The sequence below is a fragment of the Saccopteryx bilineata genome, chromosome 7 (assembly GCF_036850765.1).
Source record: "Saccopteryx bilineata isolate mSacBil1 chromosome 7, mSacBil1_pri_phased_curated, whole genome shotgun sequence".
Taxonomy (NCBI): domain Eukaryota; kingdom Metazoa; phylum Chordata; class Mammalia; order Chiroptera; family Emballonuridae; genus Saccopteryx; species Saccopteryx bilineata.
Genome location: NC_089496.1, coordinates 58,048,649 through 58,068,456, shown reverse-complemented (window position 1 = coordinate 58,068,456; position 19,808 = coordinate 58,048,649). Strand labels below are relative to the sequence as shown.

Sequence of the window (19,808 nt, the reverse complement as noted above, 5' to 3'; positions counted from 1 at the left end):
GCATCAAGAGAAAGAGGGGGCTTCCCAAACAAGGTGGCCAGGAATAAAGGAATGCAATGCAGGCAGCGATGGAAACCGATGCCAATAAACCCGACAGGACAATACTGGATTTTGAAGGGCCTTATTCAGCCTAGGACGCATCATGTAGGATTCACATTTTAGAGACAGTTCATGAACTGTGTATAAGAGATGGTAGATGACTGAGAGAACGGAAGCCAGGGACCGGTTGAAGGCCCATGGCACTGTCAGTCCTGCATTTTATATTGCGTACACACATGCAGGCGACCGTGTGTCCTGTCTGTCCGGAGACAGCCTCAGATTACACCTGTGGTCCCTAGGATAATCATACTGCACCCGTTTCAGTTCAAAAGTGTCTAAGTTTGGAGGATAAATATCTATATACGCACAAGAGAACTTTCCCAATCTCTACACTGTGAAACGCACTGATTTTTTGTACTTTTATTTAATATTGGTTGCAACCCTTTAAACTTATTTCTGGCATACTAATTGTTCCCAATTCAGTTTCAAAAGTTCAGTCCTAGATGCCTGCAGGTCGTGGGAAAAGGGAAGGAGGCCGAGAAGGAAATTCGGACAGGCTCGGGTTCAGGCCGCACCAGAGTCGCCCGCAGCGGACTGAAGGCAGCGCCTGCAGCCCCCGCCTCGCCGGGTGCTGGCGCGTCTCCGGGGAGAGCTGCGACCACCTGACGTCACACAGGGCGGGGCGGGACACACACAGAAAGGGGGTCCACGCGGGGCCGGGAACCACTACCGACGGGCCGGCACGCGCCTCCCAGCACCGCGCGACCGCTGCTCAGCCCTCCCCGCCCTCCTCCCGAGCCCCTCGCCGTCCCGGGGCCGGGCCGCGGCGGGCGACAGACGGGTCCCACGCCGCTCCCCCAACGGCCACGCGCCTCGCGGCAAATCCGGCCCACAGTGCCCCGCGGCGCGCACGCGCAGGCGGCCGTTCCCGATCTCCAGCAGCGGGGAAAGGATGGCGCTGAGGCGGATCCAGAAGGTAAGGAGCCCTCCGGTCCTCAGACTCCTTGAGAGTCCGAAGCGTCGACTCGTGGGTGGGGTCGTCACGACCGCCGAACGGATGGTGACCGAGGTACTCACTAGCGCGGCGACAGCTGCAAGGAGGGACACTGAACCGGCGCAGGGACAGCTTCAAAGGGGCACGGCCAGGCGCGGGGGCGGGGCCGGCGGCGCGTAGGACTAGCTAACGCCCTGCGGGGCGGAGCCAGCGGCGCGTAGGACTAACTAGCGCCTTTGAGGGGCGGGGCCAACGGCACGTAGGACTAACTAGCGCCTTTGAGGGGCGGGCCCAACGGCGCGTAGGACTAGCTAGCGCCCTGCAGGGCGGGGCCAGCGGCGCGTAGGACTAACTAGCGCCTTTGAGAGGCGGGGCCAATGGCGCGTAGCACTAGCGTCCTGCGGGGCGGGGCCAGCGGCGCGTGTGGCTTGAGTCACTCGGGGCGGGGTTTGGGAGGGCGAGACTCATCGTCACATCAAGTTTAATAACTACTGCCCTAAAGTCTAGGCTTTGAGGCTCATGCTGGGCCAGGATAACTTGGGCATCGTAGCCAGAAGGTGGTATCTCCTGAAGGAATCCAGTTAGGGTGTAATTCCTGTTCCTGTGCACGTACGTGGAGTGGTTTGCCAGACTAACTCACGTGTCCTTCGTCTCCCACTTCAAGAGCCCTGAGACTCGCCACACACCCACTAGTGTGAGAAAGAGATTGAAATACAGGAGTCCTGTCCTTAATTGAGCACTTTCTCTGAGCTAAATTCTTCCATGTATTGATTCTGGAGCTCAGAGCTAAAACCCTGTTCTTTTCCGTCTGTGAGGGTGAAGTACACACAGAACTCCTTGCCCTGCCCCATCATCTCTGTGACCTTGGGTAAGCAGCTTTACATTTCAGTTTCCTGACTTACAAAATGGAAATGATAATACAGAGTTATCAGGTGTCTTCACAGCTCTGTGCCGACCTTCAGGTCTCTTGTTTTCATTAGCCAGGCCAACCCTTCTGAGGCCTAGGAACCTCTTCCCACCAGGAGATTGCATTTCTGGCCAAGAGGTGTTGAATGCAGAGAGCAGCATCCCCAGCTCACACCAACTCTGAGCCCCGCTTCTTGTGTTCTAGGAACTAACTGACCTGCAGAGGGACCCTCCTGCTCTGTGCTCTGCAGAAGCTGTGGGAGATGATTGTAAGTATCGTTCAGGCTTCAGATCATGGGAGCCTTCAGTCAACACTCCCAAATTATTAGCCCAGCAGTTTTTTAAGAAAACCTATTGTTTTCTCTAATTTGCTTATGAATTGCATTTTCTTTTCTTTTCTTTTTTAGAGAGAGAGAGGAAGGGAGAGTGATGAAGAGCATCAACTCCTAGTTGCAGCACTTTAGTTGTTCATTGATTGCTTCTCATATGTGCCTTGACCAGGGGGCTCCAGCCAAGCCAATGACCTTGTGCTCAAGCCAGTGACCTTAGGCTTCAAGCCGGTGAACATGGGATCATGTCAATGATCGCATGTTCAAGCCAGCAACCCCACATTCAAGCTAGAAAGCCTGTGCTTAAGCCGGCAACCTTGGGGTTTCAAACCTGGGTCCTCAGCATCCCAGGTCGATGCTCTATCCGCCGCACCACCACCAGTCAGGCTCATGAACTGCTTTTTCATTAAACACATTGAGTTCATAGTCTGGCTAGTCAAGATGGTGTCTGAAATCACCAGTTCCCTCCACTGTGACACAAGAAAGCCATCTTGTCCTGGAGCAAATTGGCTCCTGAAAAGTGCCTCTAACCAATGAAAACTTGACTTTTTGGTGTAAAGATGGTCATGAAACTAGTTGTGGAGACTTCCTGCTCTGCCAAGGGGAAGGCAGTACCTGTGCTCTTCTCCCACTTCTGCTCCTCCTTAGTGGAGCACCAGCCAGCCCTCTGCTCCTCTTTACAGCTGACCAGCCAAGATCATGCTGCCCAGCATGTGGGCTCCCCAAGTACGTTTTCTGCTCCCATATCACCTCCACTCACTCATCTTTACTGTGAGATGGTATGAAAGAGGGGTGGTACCCATCACAGACACCAAATAATTGAAAATAGGGACTTAAACAGAACTCACATGCCAGTATGCATTGCACCATTATTCTCAGTCACCCAAAGTCCCAAGTGCCCATCAACACATGACAGAGAAAGCAAGGTATGTCATATACATACAACAGCATATTATTTAGCCATAAAAAGGAAAGAATTCTATTAACATGGGTGAGCCTTGGAAACACACAATGTCCAACAAGCCATACACAAAAGGACTAACATGTGGCTCCATCTGTATGAAATACCTAGACTAGACAAATGCGGAGATAGAAAGTGGAGTAGAGGTTCCTAGGAACTGAGGGAGGTAGAGATGGTATGAAATTCCTGTTTGGAGTCATGAAAGACTTGTAGAATGGATAATGGCGGTGGCTGGACAACACGGATACACTTAATGCCACTGAATTGTTCACTTGAAATGGCTAGATGACATTTTATGTCACTTTTTTTTTTACTTTTTATTGTGTTAAAAGGCACGTAACAGAGTTTACCTTCTTAACCATCTTTAAGCACACAGTTCGGTGGTGTCAAATCCATTCACAGTTTTGCAGCCACCACCATCCATCTCTGTAACTCTTTATCTTGTCACCATACTTACATATATTTTACTGCAATAAAAAAAAAAGAATACCAGTAATTTCACAAAACTGGAAGAGGTGCTGTCCCATGCACATGCAGTGGGTTGAGGCTCAGAGCACCTGGGATGGGCGGACAGAGCGCTGAGAGTAGAGGTGTGTGCCAGTCTGATGAACAAGGTGGCTATGGTACCACTATTTGCTGGTTCTGCTTGTCACTTGACCCGTGTTTCCACAAGTCCCAAGTCTCCATAGCGTTTTTTCCCCTCTTACCTGTCACATTGCCAAACTTGGGTGCTGGTAAGATCAAGCTGTTCCTGAATTAGCCCAGCTTCCTAGCAGCACCCTTGGGCCTTGCCCTGCAGCGCGCATACTCACCTTCCTGGCAGCCTCATGCTGGAGGCAGTGTCTAGCCACCCCCTCCTTGCTCAGCATCTCCACAAATGAGGTGTGTGCAGCCTTGGACACCCCCTAACCTCTGGGCCTATTTCATACCTCCCTGTGGGCAAACAGCCTCTTTTCAGCTGTCCTTGCAGTTTCCTTTTCCTCTCTTATGTGGCCTTTTCTTCTGACCATGCCCTCAAGTCCTGCTCAGCCACCCACACAGCCCTCAGGGGTTCAAGCAAACAGGACCAGAGGCCCTATTCACCACAAGGAACCACTTTTATTATCTACTTCTCCCCATGGGTTCCCAGTCTCTAATATGTTAATTATCAAAAACATTTAATAAGGAATTCCATCCTGCAGTATTATTAGGGAAAGGTCTAGTCACCTTTCAACCACATCTAATAATTAGCCTGAGTTGGAATAAAAAGAGTCAAAAGACAGAGAAATGACACTTCTGTTGGCTCAGGCAGTCTTGTTGCAGCTAAAAGTATGGTTTTCTGTACCATTTCCTTGAAGTATTGGAACAGATCCTGGGCTGCCCTGACTGCCTAAAGGAGGTCTGGGAAACTTGCTCTGTGGTCCCTGCACTCACCTCTCCTCATGCCTTGGTGATTTACTATCCTGCTGTCAAGGGAGAGCCTGTGGGGTATTTGAACAGGTGGCAGGAACCTAGGACAGGTCTAAAACCTTGGACTAATTCCACAGCATTCTGGAGCCGTAAAACAGAACTCCCTAGAGAGTAACAGTTTCCTCAGGCGCTTTCAGCAGTCCACTTGGTGGATGGGTAGGCACTTTCCATAAAGATGAGTAATTGCCCTAGGAACTTAGAAGTGAGGCATTGGCCGCCAAGTCAGCCTTGCCAAGTACACTGGAGCTTCTCTAGGGCTGGGCAGGGCAGTGAAAGTAGCCTGAGGTGCCACAGAGGCAGCAGGCATGATAAGCAGCAAGAGAAGGGAAAGGAGAACAAGAGAGGCTTATCCTGGCCCTGTCACCACGCCCCCAGTGCATGGGCCCTGCCAGAGGCAGCGTGGGAGAGGACACCATGGAAGGTGGCCTCACTGAGGCCCCAGGGCTATGACCATTGGCTCCGGAAAGAGACCCTTTGCAGAGAGCTTCAGAAGGAACCCAGGGAAGAAGGAGGGAGTGTAAGAGGATTATAAAAAGCCATATGGAAAGTGCGTGAAGACTGCCTGACCAGGTGTTGGTACAGCAGTAGCTAAGAGGGTCAGACTGGGACGCAGAGGACCCAGGTTTGAAACCCTAAGGTCATAGGCTTGAGCGCGGGATCAAAGACTTGACCCCATGGTCGCTCGCTTGAGCCCAAAGGTCGCTGGCCTGAAGCCCAAGGTTGCTGGCTTGAGCAAGGGGTCACTCGCTCTGCTGTAGCTCCCCAGTCAAGGCACATATGAGAAAGCAATCAATGAACAACTAAGGAGCTGCAATGAAAAATTGATGCTTCTCATCTCTCTCCCTTCCTGTCTGTCTGTCCCTATCTGTCCCTCTCTCTGTCGTCCCCCCCCCCCAAAAAAAGAAGAGTGCTGAAGACTACCTGAGGCTTAAATCTGTGTTAAAAGAGTGAATTGCAGTTTACTGGCACCTCAGTAGTGAAGAATTTAATTGTCAAAAAAGATCTGGCCTGACCTGTGGTGGCGCAGTGGATAAAGCATCGACCTGAAAATGCTGAGGTCGCCGGTTTGAAATCCTGGGCTTGCCTGGTCAAGGCACATATGGGAGTTGATGCTTCCTGCTCCTCCCCCCCTTCTCTCTCTCTGTCTCTCCCTCTCCTCTCTAAAAATGAATAAATAAAAAAAATAAATTAATTAAAAAAAAAGATCTGGCCTTTATCCACAGCCTCTAGGAGGTGATTTCTGAGATGTCCAGCTTGATAGGGCTGTCCTTGCCTGCCCTAGGGTTTTACGTGATTTAAAGTGGGGATTGGTCACACCAGAGAGATAGCCATGTTATTTATCATGGTTGCTTTGGGTCATATTTAGAAGGACTGGACAGGCAGATCAGTCATGTGGGTGGTCCATTTATCATTTGTGCTCACTGATGAACCTCCCTGGTGGCCAGTACTCTGCATGTTGTTACATGTCAATGCCAGGATGGTGACACATTCTGACTCCTGCATTTGGCCCTGCTGGACTTGCCCTGAGCTCTTCCCTTGGCTGATGTTACTCAGCAGCCTTCTGGGTGATAAACTGCTAACTTTAAGCACAGACCTCCTGGGAGTCTGGGAGTCTTGGCATATTCTGGGGGGCCCGGGAGCTGTACTTGTGATAGGAGAGGCTCCTGGGGCAGAGCAGACTTGTGGGGTGTCTCTGACATTCCCCCTTTTATCTTGCAGGGTTCTGCTGGCAGGCCACCATTCTGGGCCCGGTAGGTAGTAGCTCCAGGTAGCAGCTGCTGAGCACCACCCCGTTCGCTGTTGCCCTTGATGCTTTTGTGCGACTAATGTGCCTTCTGTGTCCCATCCTTCTAGAATGATAGTCCTTACCAAGGAGGCATTTTCTTCCTGAACATCCACTTTCCTACAGATTATCCATTCAAACCCCCAAAGGTAAGGATGAATCTTTTTTTTTTTTTACAGAGACAGAGAGAGGGATAGACAGGGACAGACAGACAGGAACGGAGAGAGATGAGAAGCATCAATCATCAGCTTTTGCAACATCTTAGTTGTTCACTGATTGCTTTCGCATATGTGCTTTGACCGTGGGCCTTCAGCAGACCAAGTAACCCCTTGCTCAAGCTGGAGACCTTGAGTCCAAGCTGGTGAGCTTTGCTCAAGTCAGATGAGCCCGCGCTCAAGCTGATGCCCTCAGGGTCTCAAACCTGGGTCTTCCCCATCCCAGTCTGATGCTCTATCCACTGCGCCACTGCACCACTGCCTGGTCAGGCAGGATGAGTCTTTTGATTGAAGCAAAAGAGTGTGATGAAGGGGCCTTTCAAGTCACAAAGTTTCACATGGGGCTCCTCTCGCAGGCCCTCACCAATCTGCATGATCACAGCCCCCCCAGACTTTATGCCCTGGACTCCAGTCAGTTCCTGAGGTGAGGGGTTCCCTGAAGCCATGGTTTGGGTGGTGTTCTTTGTGGCGGAGCTCACTCTGCCCCCTGTGGAGCCCCTCTCCGTCTAAGCAGGGATCTCATTCCCTGCCCCAGGGACAACGGACAACGCCTGGAGTCTCTGTGGTTGTATAAAGGGGTGGGTCGGGGAGCGGAGTTGCTACTGGGTTTCTAGTGGGTGGAACCCAGGAAGGCCGCTCATACCATACAGAGCACAGGACCCATGAATGTCAGGGTCACAATGTACTAGGACCCTGCCAAGTCACCTCCATCCATACATACACCATCCTTGCAGTGGAGCCTTCAAGGGAGGACATTGACACTAACAGGAGGGAGAAGGCTGGATGGACCCGCTCCACCCTGAGCCCAGAGGGGCTGCTCACTACTCACCAGGCGTCAAATGTCTGAGGCAGAGCCAAACCCAGAGTCCTGCCCTCGTAAGGGAACGGTTCTGTCTGAGAAGCACAGAGCGTCAGGGTGGGTGGCCACATGAGAGGACAGGAGTCCAAGGAGTCGTGCTCTGAGATGGAGACTGAGTGGGGCGAAGGTGATGCTGGTGGCTGTATAGAGCTGGGGACAGAGGTGTACTCTGAGTGCTCCACAGTGAAGCCAATCGGATGGGCTGCAGGTCAGAGGTGGTCGCAGTGGTGTGTGTGGGTTCACATCAATCGTTTATATTCCCGATTGCAAAACTAGTAAACTGATTATTTTGAAATTAGAACATTGGGGAACCAGTGTCAGCCTCCTATAACCCTACCTGTAGAAAAGACCACCACTCACAGCCCAGTATACATTCCTCCAGGTTTTCTCTGTATACACCAGCATAGGATGGGGCAAAAGTAGGTTTACAGTTGTTCATATGGGAAATAACACATAATAAATAAAAATACAGGAATAAACTATTTCACATACTCAAAATGGTAAAGTTACTTTTGCCCCACCTGGTATATATTTTTATTCTTTTTTCTTTCTTTTTTTTTTTTTTTTTTTTTTTTTTTGTGGCAGAGACAGAGAGTCAGAGAGAGGGACAGATAGGGACAGACAGATAGGAAGGGAGAGAGATGAGAAACATCAATTCTTTGTTGTGGCTCCTTAGTTGTTCATTGATTGATTTCTCATATGTGCCTTGACCAGGGGGCTACAGCAGACCGAGTGACCCCCTGCTCAAGCTAGCGACCTTGGGCTCAAGCTGGTGAGCTCGGGGTCTCGAACCTTGGACCTCTGCATCCCAGTCCGACGCTCTATCCACTATGCCATCGCCTGGTCAGGCTTTATTCTTATTTTTAAGTGATATCAATTTTGGCTGTGAATGAGGAAACTGGAGCTTTTAGAGAACATATCATTTCCTGAAAACAGCATGGCTCATACTGGAGGGTGGGTCCTGAGCCCAGATGTGTCAGCCAATGTAAAATAATTTTTTTCAACTACAGTTGACATTCAGTACTGTATTAGTTTCAGATGTACAGCATGGTGGCTAGACATTTATATAATTTACAATGTATTCCCCCGATACCTCTAGTTCCCACCTGGCACCATACATAGTTATTACACTATTATTGACTACATTTCCTCTGCTGTACTTTATGTCCCTGTGACTATTTTGTGACTGCCAATACTTCTTAATCTGTTCACCTTTTCACCCAGCCCCCTAACACTCTCCCATCTGTCAATCTTCAGCCCTATCTCCATGTCTATGAGTCGGTTTTTGCTTTGTTTGTTCATTTAATTTGGTTTTGATTCTCTTTGAGTGAAATCATATGGCATTTAACTTTCTCTGTCTGATTTATTTCACTTAGCAAAAAATCTCCCCTCTGTCCACAGTAAGATTTCATTCTTTTTCATGGCCAAGTAATATTCCATTTAATATATGTCCATTTGTCTTTTGATTGGAACATTTAATCCATTTACTTTTATTTTATTTTATTTTAAAGATTTTATTTATTCATTATAGAGAGAGGAGAGAGAGAGAGAGAGAGAGAAGGGGGGAGGAGCAGAAAGCATCAACTCCCATATGTGCCTTGACCAGGCAAGCCCAGGGTTTTGAACCTGCAACCTAAGCGTTTCCAAGTTGACACTTTATCCACTGTCCCACCACAGGTCAGGCTAATCCATTTACTTTTAAAGTAATTATTCTTTTTTAAAAGATCCTTTATTGATTGATTGTAGAGAGAGGAGAGGGGTGGGGAGGAGCAGCAAGCATCAACTCAATAGTATTAATTGCTCCTTGTATGTGCCTTGACCCAGCAAGTCCAGGGTTTCAAACTGGCAACCTCACATTACAGGCTGCTTTATCTCCTGTGCCACCACTGGTCAGGTTACAGTAATTATCAACAGGCGTGTCGTTATGGCCATTTTCATTGCTTTCTGATTTCCTGTAGTTCTTATTCCTTTCTTATTCTCTTGCACTTTTCTCTTGTATGCTGATGACTTTCTATAGCGTTGTGTTTCAATTCCTTCCTATTTCTTGTATATCTCTTGTATATTTTTGGTTTGTGGTTACCATGTCTTTCATGTATACCAAGCTATGTTTATAGCTTGTTTGTGTTTGTGTACCCTTTGAGAGATTTTAGGAAAGTCTGTAGGCTGGCTGCTTGTGTGGGTTAGCCTCTAACAGATGTTTGGATTGAGCACATGTACTGGTTGGAGTGGGGTCTCAGGGAATCATCAGGGTTGGGTGAGAGCAGTGTTAGGTTAATGGAGACTTGGATTTGGTACTCAGGTGTACCTGCGGGCCATGTGAGGGAGGGCTCTACAAAAGAGCAATGCTGCACGCACTTGAGTCCTAGAGAGAGCTACCACTCTGGCTCTCACCTTGAAGCCAGACATTTCACTTTCTCCTGTATGTCCCCCGGCACTTTTCGAGTTGCTCTCCCTTCTCTGGAACTCAGAGTCAGTGTTAGTGACATGGGCCCTTTCAGAGGACTCCTGGGTCTACAGCAGTCCTCTGTCTCACCCAGATGGAGTCCTTGCCAAATTTCACAGCCAGCTGTGGGGACTCCTCTTCCTGACACTGGTACGTCAGCCTGAGGAGCTCTGTGGAGGAACTGGGACCCTCACTCCTGGAAGTACCTCTGCAGTCGAGATATCTCTTCTGAAGCTTATCTGTCACACGTGGGTGGTGGGCAGTCCATTTCGTGTCTTTGTCCTACAGTATCTGTAGTTTCTTCTTTATAGCCTTAGTTATAGGAGTTCTGTTCAGCTGTCTTGCGATGACTCTCAAGAGTGGTGGTGCTATAATTTAGGTGTGATTGTGATGTGGTCAGGGGAGGAGGTGAGCAGTTTACTTACTCCACCATCTTGATCAGAAGTCTTCTCAGAGTCAGCCTAATTTTTTATCTAAAACATTTTATTTCTTAAAAATGAACTGTTTCAGAGCAACCAATGAGTACACAACTAAATAGAACTAAGTGGAACAATGAATTGATGATTCTCTCTCTCAAATCAATGGAAAAATTTTTTTAAAAATGAACTTCAGCCCTGGCCGGTTGGCTCAGCGGTAGAGCGTCGGCCTAGCGTGCGGAGGACCCGGGTTCGATTCCCGGCCAGGGCACACAGGAGAAGCGCCCATTTGCTTCTCCACCCCTCCGCCGCGCTTTCCTCTCTGTCTCTCTCTTCCCCTCCTGCAGCCAAGGCTCCATTGGAGCAAAGATGGCCCAGGCGCTGGGTATGGCTCTGTGGCCTCTGCCCCAGGCGCTAGAGTGGCTCTGGTCGCAACATGGCAATGCCCAGGATGGGCAGAGCATCGCCCCCTGGTGGGCAGAGCGTCGCCCCATGGTGGGCGTGCCGGGTGGATCCCGGTCGGGCGCATGCGGGAGTCTGTCTGACTGTCTCTCCCTGTTTCCAGCTTCAGAAAAATGGAAAAAAAAAAAAAAAAAAGAAAAAAAATGAACTTCACAATAGATCTAAATATCACTTTCCCAAAAAACACCAGAAAGTACAGTGTAAAGCCATATGTCCCTCTTTTTGGGTTTGTGGTCTTTTCTCAGGACTGGACTAAGGTTATACATTTTGGCAAGATGTACATGGAAGTCCTGGGTCTGTATCAGGGCCCAACAGTTGAGGGTTCGTGGTGTCTCTCTGCCCCGAGTTTGGCCTTGAGGGCTGAATTTGAGTCACACCCTTGGCTCTGTTTGCACCTTCTGTCTGAGCTGTATAAAGAAGTCCCTCCATGCTCCCAAACCACAGCTCTGCCCAGGCACTACCACCAGAGGTCACATGGTGCCATTAAATACAATCTTTCATTTTGTGATACAGTGCAGCAATGCTTTGTACACATCTCACTGCGAAGGAAATTTTAAGTTGCATTGTTTAAATAAAACTTTGGATGCCTACAACCATATTGTTATCCTCCAACAAAGCATATTCTTTGTTTCAACAGGTAAGCACTGAAGAATTTTATTTACTTGTAACAAAAGCAAAATTTTGTATTAAAAAAAAAACCAATGAAGTTATAGATGCAAGAAGAGCAAAACTCTACTATACCAAAGACACTGTATTGCTTGATGTACTTAATGTTAGTATTTGAGGCAACGTTAAGTTTTTGCAAAAAATGCATTAATACTAGTTCTGTACAAATTTAAAATAATAAAACGAAAACATCTTTAAACCATACTTTCACAAACTGTTCTAAAGGCAGCAAATTTGTGCTCAGTTGTTTTTCCTTTGCTTTAATAAGCTACCAGTAATTCTCATTGTTCATGTACTGTTCATGGATCAAATCTAAGCATTCATACTTTCAAAAATGTGTGCAGTGAGTCCTTGGCCTACGGAGAGACTAGAGTTTATTTTCATATTGTATGATTGCCTGCAAGTAATCCCTTATTAATAGACTTACTGACAAATGCCAGATATTAAGGATCAGATTTAATTTTTTGGAATAAGCATGAACCTGTTTTTGAAAGCTTTCCATGGCTAGCATAAATCAGGTAACCCAAGGAACATGGGATGTGTCTGTTTGTATATTTAAAACCTTTTATTGCCTGACCTGTGGTGGCACAGTGGATAAAGCGTCGACCTGGAAATGCTGAGGTCGCTGGTTCGAAGCCCTGGGCTTGCCTGGTCAAGGCACATATGGGAGTTGATGCTTCCAGCTCCTCCCCCCTGTCTTTCTCTCCTCTGACTCTCTCTCCTCTCTAAAATGAATAAATAAAAAAATAAAAATAAAAATAAAAAACCTTTTATTTAGAATTAATCTTAGACTTACCCCTCACCCAGCTTTCCCAAAGTCAGCATCTTCATTACTATAGTAGTTATCCAACCCAGGACATCAGTGTTGGCCACAGTGCTCTGAAACAAACTGACAGCATTATACACATTACCAATTTGCAGTAATGTCCTGCCTGTATTCTAGGAGCCTGCACTACATTCCTTGTCTCCTTCACCTTTGCCCTCTGCCTCAGTTTCCCCCAGTCTTTTATGATATTGATGCTCATGAGTAGTATTCATCAGTTATGTTGCCATATGTCCCTCTTTTTGGGTTTGTGGTCTTTTCTCAGGACTGGACTAAGGTTATGCATTTTGGCAAGATGTACATTTCCTGGGTCTGTATCAGGGCCCAACAGTTGAGGGTTCGTGGTGTCTCTCTGCCCCGAGGTTGGCCTTGAGGACTGAATTTGAGTCACACCTTTGGCTCTGTTTGCACCTTCTGTCTGAGCTGTAAGAAGTCCCTCCAGGCTCCCAAACCACAGCTCTGCACGGGCACTACCACCAGAGGTCACATGGTGCCTCAGTATTTTAAATCATGGTTAAATGAAGGAAGCAATTTTAGAGGCCTTGCCAGCTTTGGGCAGGGGAGAAGGGTGTGCTAGGTGGGGGGACAGATGCTAAAATAACTCTGCATGATTTGGGCGCACCTCTTCTTCCAGGGCCTTGGATGAAAAAGCGTATCTCATGGTCTCTAATCCACCCCCTGCCCTTTCCTGCAGTCTTATCAAGTCTTAATTTTCCAGCTCATCTCTTTCAATCAACATGTCAACACCGGAGGGTCTTCCTTAAACAGTCTGGAACCCTATATGTCTGTTGTGTATTTTCAGGATCCCACTTGCCCAAGGACAGTGAAAATAGTGGCTGTTATGAAGACAAGGACGTAATGTTGTAATAATGTTGTAAATTGGGATTACTTTAACAAAGACGTAACATGAAATGGGACACTCAACAGTGGAAGTGTTTTTGTCTTTTAAAAATCTTCTACAGAGAAGATAAAAAAGATGATGTTTTTGCAGAAATTCTTTGACTCTGTTTCTTACCAGGGAATCTGGCAAGAACGCATGATCCTCTTTACCAGAGATATTGAAGAGTAAGGCCGATGCTAACTGTCTGAGACACTTTAGAAGTTTGACCCTTCCTAGGAAAATCATTTGGTAACAGATGATAAACCTCACATACATACAGCCTTCCTCCCCCCATATTCCAGACTAAGTCTTTAAAAACTATTTAATTATAACTTATGTCAGGTATGCCAAGAACTGTCAGTAATAATATAACGGGTGCCTGTCATGCATGGTCCGCCTGAGCCCCATCACTCAGGAAGCGTATACTACTGCTACTGCCCTTCTTGTTGCTCCTCAGAGCCTCCTGCTGTAGGGGAGGTGGTGTCAGTCCTCCATGTTCAGAATGGGTCAGGGGACTTCTCTTGGCTGCCCCACCTGTGTCCTGTTAGGGTTGGGGGTGGGGGGCCCAGCTCACCCTGGACTGTGTGAAGCCAGGTATAGGGCAGCAGCGGCCACTTCTGCCTCACTGAGTTCATTTTCCAGAAAGGCACTGTCTAGAGCATCCCTAAGTCTGACTGGAGGTCTCTTGTCTGCAGGTTGCTTTCATGACCAAAATTTACCACCCCAACATCAACAGCAACGGCTGCATCTGCCTCGACATCCTGCAGTCTCACTGGTCTCCATCTCTGACAGTGTCCAAAGGTAGCTGCATGTGTCAGGCTCTGACGTGCCTCACAAGCCCTGTCCCGAGCCTGTGCCTCTCACAGCAGCATTTCTGCCCCCACATCCCTGGGAGGAAACAGGCCCAGAGAGAACAGGCAGCTTCCCACAGCTCCTAGAGGAGGAATCGGGTGATGCTGTTCCTGCCCCGACTGTGTCCACACAGACTGGTTGCTATGAGGAGCTCCAGCCAGACTGTCACATGTGTGCAAGAAGAAAATATTGAGTCTGTGTACATGTTTCTCCAGAAATAAGGCAGATGTTACATTACTTTCTCTGTCCCCTCATTTATTTACTTATCCAACATGGGTCGTGAGCCAGCCCTGAAGGAAAGAGATGAAGGCCTGTCCCTGGGGCCTTGCAGTTAGTATGCCAAGCACAGGTCTCTGTATGCAGTTAGAGAAACCAGCCTAGCCCTGGCTGGTTTGCTCAGTGGGTAGAGTGTTGTGTTGGCCCGGCATATGGACATCCCAGTTTCAATCCCCAGTCAGGACACAAATGAGAAACGACCATCTGCTTCTCTTCCCCTCCTTCCCTCCCTTTTCTCTCTTCTCCTGCTGCAGCCAGTGGTTCAACTGCTTCAAGTGTCAGCTCCACTCATTGAGGATAGCTCAGTTGATCCAAGCAATGGACCCAGACAGTTGTTGGGTGGATCCTGGTCAGGGCACATGCAGCAGTCTATCTCACTATCTCCCCTCTGACTGGAAAAAAAATACATAAAATAAAGAAACCAGTCTAAACAGGGCTTCAGAAATGCAGATATTCCTTTGGAACTAAGAAGGGTTGAACCTGAATGTAACGATGTGAGTGTCTTGTCAGTGGAGTAGGTGGGATGGTGAAAAAATCACCCCAAGAGACCAGGGCCCCAGAGCCTAGAAACAAGCAGAGGGGAGTGTGAGGCAAAGCAGCAGCCAAAGGGAGGGGCAGGGCAGGAGGCACCAGCTGCTGGTGGGACAGGCGTTTGAAGACTGCATAGCGAGTCCAGAGGGAATGCTGCTCACCCCCACATAACTGAATGTTCAGAGTTCCCATTTCCTCGTTCCTAAGCAGGCCCCTGGGACCAAACACCAAAGGTATGTGGTAACCAAGGTTTCCCTAGACAGGAGACACACACCCTCAAGCAGCTGGGTCTGGGATTGCTTGGGGAAAAATTGCCTTTCAGCCAACAGATGAACAAAGTTATTCATTTCATGTCTATTGGGGCATCAAGTAGAATAATTCATATCTGATGGTGAAGGGAAGACACTTGCTGTCAGTAGAGAGCATGGGTTGGGGGGATCATTAGACCCAGGCAGACCTGGTAGCCTCATGCTGATCCAGCTTTTCTTCTCTTCCCAGTGCTCTTATCCATCTGTTCCCTGCTCTGCGACCCCAACTTTGACGATCCTCTGGTGCCAGAGATAGCCCACACCTACAAGACCAACAGAGAGAAGTATGCATCCTTTGGGTTCCTTGATCCCACCCTGACCTGGTGTCTACCGGCTAACCAGGTTCCCAGACATCTTCCTGTTCATGCCAGTGGGTGTGAAATGTGCGTCCCTTGGTTCAGACTCCTGGCTCTCTCATTAACATATCCTCTGGCTCTGTTTGACCAGGTGGTGTCACAGTGGATAGAGCATCAGCCTGGGATGCTGAGGACCCAGGTTTGAGACCCTGAGGTTGCCGGCTTGAGTGTGGGATCACAGACATGACCCCATGGTTGCTGGCATGAGTCCAAGGTTGCTGGCTTGAGCAAGGGGTCACTTGCTCTGCTGTAGCCCCCAGGTCAAGGCACATATAAGAAAGAAATCAATGAACAACTAAGGAGCTGCAAGGAAGAATTGATGCTTCTCATCTCTCTCCCTTCCTGTCTGTCTGTCCCTCTCCCTCCATCTCACTAAAAACAACAACAAAAAACATATCCTCTGGCTCTGAGAGGGAGAAGGAGATAAAAGCAGTAAAGCAGTTCACCCTCCTTGGTAGGTCATCAGCTATAGGACCTAAAATATTATCGCCAGCCTTGCCCTGAGGTCAACAAAATAAGTGGTCAGCCAAGAATGGACTCAGAAGAATCTGACAATATTCTGGATTAAATTTTAAAGTCTTTAGCATATCACAGGTGTCTTCTCAGGTATACCAGGGTAAGGCCAAGGTCAGTCAAGGCCAACCACAAAGGAACACTGCTGTGGTCAATTCCCTAATTGAGGCTCTGCAGTCAGCAGTGTTGCTAGTTCACTGACAGACCCTCACGGCCAACTCAGTTTTTTGTTTATTCATTTGTGTGAGTGTATGAGTTTTGACTCCACATATAAGTGAGATAACGCGGTATTTTTCTTTCATTCTTGACTTATTTCACTTAGCATAATACCCTCCAGGTCCATCTATGTTGTCACAATGGTAAGCTTTCATCATTGTTTATAGCCGAGTAATATTCTATTAGTTATACTATCCCCTTTTTACCCATTCATCTGATGGATACTTAGGCTGCTTCTATATCTTTGCTATTGTAAATAATGCTGCAGTGAACATGAGGCTACATATTATCTTTTTAAGTTAGTATTTTTATTTTCTTTGGATAAATACCCAGAAGTAGGACTGCTGGGTCATATGGCAGCACTGTATTTTTGAGGACCCTTCATACTGTTTTCTACAGAAGCTGCCCCAATCTGCACTGCCACCAACAGTGTGAGGGTCCCCTTTTCTCCACATCCTCGCCAATACTTGTCATTTGTCGATGACAAATGACATTCTGACAGCTGTGAGGTGATATCTCATTATGGTTGTAATTTGCATCTCCCTGATGACACTGAGCATCTTTTCATATGTCTATTGGCCATCTGTGTGTCCTCTTTGGAGAAGTGTCTATTCAGGTCCTCTGCCCATTTTTAATTGGATTTTGTTTGGTGTCGAGTTGTATGAGTTCCTTATTGAATGTAGTATTACTGAGTATCTTCTCCCATTCAGTAGTCTGTCTTTTAATTTCCTTTACTTTTTATTTTTTAAAAGATTTTACTTATGGATTTTAGAGAGAGAGATGGGGGGGCACCAACTTGTAGTAGTTGCCTCTCACATGTGCCTTGAGCAGGCAAGCCCAGGGCTTCAAACTGGTGACCTCAGTGTTCCAGGTCAACCAACACTCCATCCACCATGCCACCACAGGTCAGGCACTGACTATGTTTCTTCTGGGAGTTTTATAGTTTCAAGTCTAAAATTTAAGTCTTTAATCCATTTTGAGTTTGCTTTTGTATATGATGTAAAAAGGTAGTCAGTCTAGTTTCCTTTTATTTTTTTGTTTCCTTTTTTTTTTTAATGTATCTGTCCATTTTTGCCAGTACCACTTATTGAAGAGACCTAAAGGAAGAGAAATGTCTTTACCCGATTGTATATCCTTGCCTACTCAACTCTGTTTAGACTTTGGTTACCAGACCCAGAATTGTAGAATTCCAACCCATCAGGCCCGGCAGTCACATTCACTGTCGCCTGATGAATGTCTTGGATGATGAGCAGGTAGGGAAGGATTCAGTCCTGTGAAACCTCTGAGCACGGACAGTATGATGAGAAAGATCCAGGCATGGTGGTGGCCCTGGCATCAGAAGCCATGTCCTGTGAGCAGTGCTAGGTCACAGTGTATGGTGCGGGGGTGGGTGGGAGTGGGGGTGGTAATTGTTGGCTTTTAAAAAAACCTCTCCAGTGAGTCTTTTAGTTCATCAGTTTTCTCTTCTATCTGAAGAGATTAGAATGGATATGGTTTTTCCAACTTATATTAATCCAGAAAGCTTTATAGATGCCATTATTTCACTTGTTGAGTTTTCCAGAATGACAAAGTAATTTTTAATTTACTAACTGTATTTTAACACTTATTATAAGATACTTGAGATATGCCAGAAGTGGTTTTTCATTGTCCTCTGTGACTACCAATCTGTCTAACAATGTCATGGCACCAGATCTTCTCATTACAATAATGAGAATAAACACATGCTTACATAGCCCTTATGGGCACCAGGCCTGTCCCACGGCAGGCACTGACTCACACACTGGTGGACAGGCTCCAAAGCCTGTATCCTGGAGTCTGTATGCCGGGCAGCCTGGGGCTATTTCAAGCTAACCACTGTGTATCTTCCTGATCCTCATCATCCATGTTGTAGGGCGGGAGAGAGGAAGGGAGGAGGTTCACTGCATTACTGTCTTCTAAAGCACACAGTATGGAGAAGCATCAGGACTCACCAAGTTCGAGGTTTAGGGTCACAGATGACATGTCCTTGGTCCAGGCAGTCTTTTTTTTTTGCATTTTTCTGAAGCTGGAAACAGGGAGAGACAGTCAGACAGACTCCCGCATGCGCCCGACCGGGATCCACCCGGCACGCCCCCTATGGGGCGACGCTCTGCCCACCAGGGGGCGATGCTCTGCCCATCCTGGGCGTTACCATGTTGCGACCAGAGCCACTCTAGCGCCTGAGGCAGAGGCCACAGAGCCATCCCCAGCGCCCGGGCCATCTTTGCTCCAATGGAGCCTTGGCTGCGGGAGGGGAAGAGAGAGACAGAGAGGAAAGCGCAGTGGAGGGGTGGAGAAGCAAATGGGCGCTTCTCCTGTGTGCCCTGGCCGGGAATCGAACCCGGGTCCTCCGCATGCTAGGCCGACGCTCTACCGCTGAGCAAACCGGCCAGGGCCCAGGCAGTCTTTATGTTGCTCACTCATTAGTTCTCGATGTTTGACAAGAAGCAGTAGCATTCCCCTGCATTAGCTCTGTTCTCTACTCTGCACTGGAAGGAAGTGACCATTCTGAATGAGGGTGTCATCCCCTCTGCTTTTTTCTTCCAGGTACAACAGACTAGCGAGAGAGTGGACACAGAAATATGCTGTGTAAGTGCCTTGGAGGTTTCATGGGGGACACTGTCCAAGAGAAGCTAGCCAGGCAGAAAGGTCCTTCTGTGAAACTGAGCTCCTAGCTGAGCCATTCAAGAGCGTCATCTCTTCTATGAACAAAGGCTGGCGACACTTTCTCTCAAACTACAGCATGTTGGTGTCACTCTCAGCCACTGTGGCTCTGACATCATATCTTTGATGCCAAATTAATAGTCACTGTTATGATCTGCAGTCTTTCTGGCTACACTGGTCTCTTTGCTGATTTCTTGGGGTGAGGGGCGCAGTGTGCTGTACACCTCCACTCAGGGTGGCATCACTCACCATGTCACCACACAAGGGGCTTCAGCCTGACCTCTCACCTCCTGGAACTCAGTGCCAGCCCGGATGTCCAGGACAGAGGGGCTGGACAGGCTTTCCTCACATCTTGTCTGCCATAAACCATGTCGCAAGGAGTCTCAGTGCATCCCAGGATGCTCCTGGGAGTTGGGAACAGTGCTCATTTACAGTGCTATCTTCTCACACTGAGAAGCAGCAAACAGGATGTCAGGATAGAAAGCACAAAACACCCCAGGAGAGATGACTGTCTTTTCAGAGGCAAGACCTGGAGAGATCTCGGTTTTGATTTTCCATGTAAAGAGGTTTTCTTACCACCTACCTCCCCCACTCCAAGCATACACTTAAATCCAGTGTGAGCCACCCACAGACCAGAGCACAGGAATAGGGAGAGACTTTTGAATGTAAATAAAAATGTAATTCACTCATAACCCTAAACAATAACTGGCATTTAAATCGACTTTATTTTCCAGGCAGAACAGAAGGTATGGAAACTTTTTATTTTTTATTTTTAATTAAAAATTTTTCTTATTTATTGATTTTAGTGAGAGAGGAGGGAGGGATGGAGAAAGGGGTGGGGGGGGACAT

General features: G+C 47.7%; 2 protein-coding genes across 5 annotated transcripts in view; one reads left to right on the top strand and one right to left on the bottom strand.

The window, feature by feature from the left end:
• URGCP (upregulator of cell proliferation) overlaps positions 1-15,445 on the bottom strand; it is a 39,597-nt gene extending 24,152 nt beyond the window's left edge. The window contains exons 1-2 of one of the 2 annotated variants that reach the window (XM_066238561.1): positions 15,342-15,445; positions 12,319-12,411 (exon numbers count right to left, since the gene is read on the bottom strand). In XM_066238561.1, coding sequence (XP_066094658.1) covers positions 12,319-12,353 — 35 coding nt within the window. In that variant the 5' untranslated portion in view covers positions 12,354-12,411; positions 15,342-15,445. Of the gene's footprint in view, positions 1-1,116; positions 1,175-12,318; positions 12,412-15,341 lie in introns of those variants that run through there. The other variant, XM_066238563.1, reaches the window with a different exon arrangement.
• UBE2D4 (ubiquitin conjugating enzyme E2 D4 (putative)) lies at positions 399-19,118 on the top strand. Of its 3 annotated transcripts, none has more exons than XM_066238579.1 (7): positions 402-1,015; positions 2,145-2,208; positions 6,398-6,429; positions 6,533-6,610; positions 13,921-14,026; positions 15,383-15,476; positions 15,640-17,666. In XM_066238579.1, the coding sequence occupies exons 1-7, from the start codon at positions 992-994 to the stop codon at positions 15,656-15,658; spliced, it is 417 nt and encodes a 138-aa protein (XP_066094676.1). In that variant the 5' UTR covers positions 402-991; the 3' UTR covers positions 15,659-17,666. The 3 variants fall into 3 exon arrangements, with proteins under 3 accessions (XP_066094677.1, XP_066094676.1, XP_066094674.1); XM_066238577.1 differs by lacking the exon at positions 15,640-17,666 and adding an exon at positions 18,843-19,118 and having other exon boundaries at positions 421-1,015; XM_066238580.1 differs by lacking the exons at positions 6,398-6,429; positions 15,640-17,666 and adding an exon at positions 18,843-19,118 and having other exon boundaries at positions 399-1,015.
• Positions 19,119-19,808: the final 690 nt, after the last annotated feature.

Excerpts from the sequence above, each read along its gene's own strand:
- UBE2D4 (XM_066238577.1), top strand. The coding sequence starts at position 992 with ATGGCGCTGAGGCGGATCCAGAAG. Across the intron at positions 1,016-2,144 it reads CGCTGAGGCGGATCCAGAAG|GAACTAACTGACCTGCAGAG; the intron begins GTAAGGAGCCCT and ends CTTGTGTTCTAG. Across the intron at positions 15,477-18,842 it reads TACAAGACCAACAGAGAGAA|GTACAACAGACTAGCGAGAG; the intron begins GTATGCATCCTT and ends TTTTTCTTCCAG.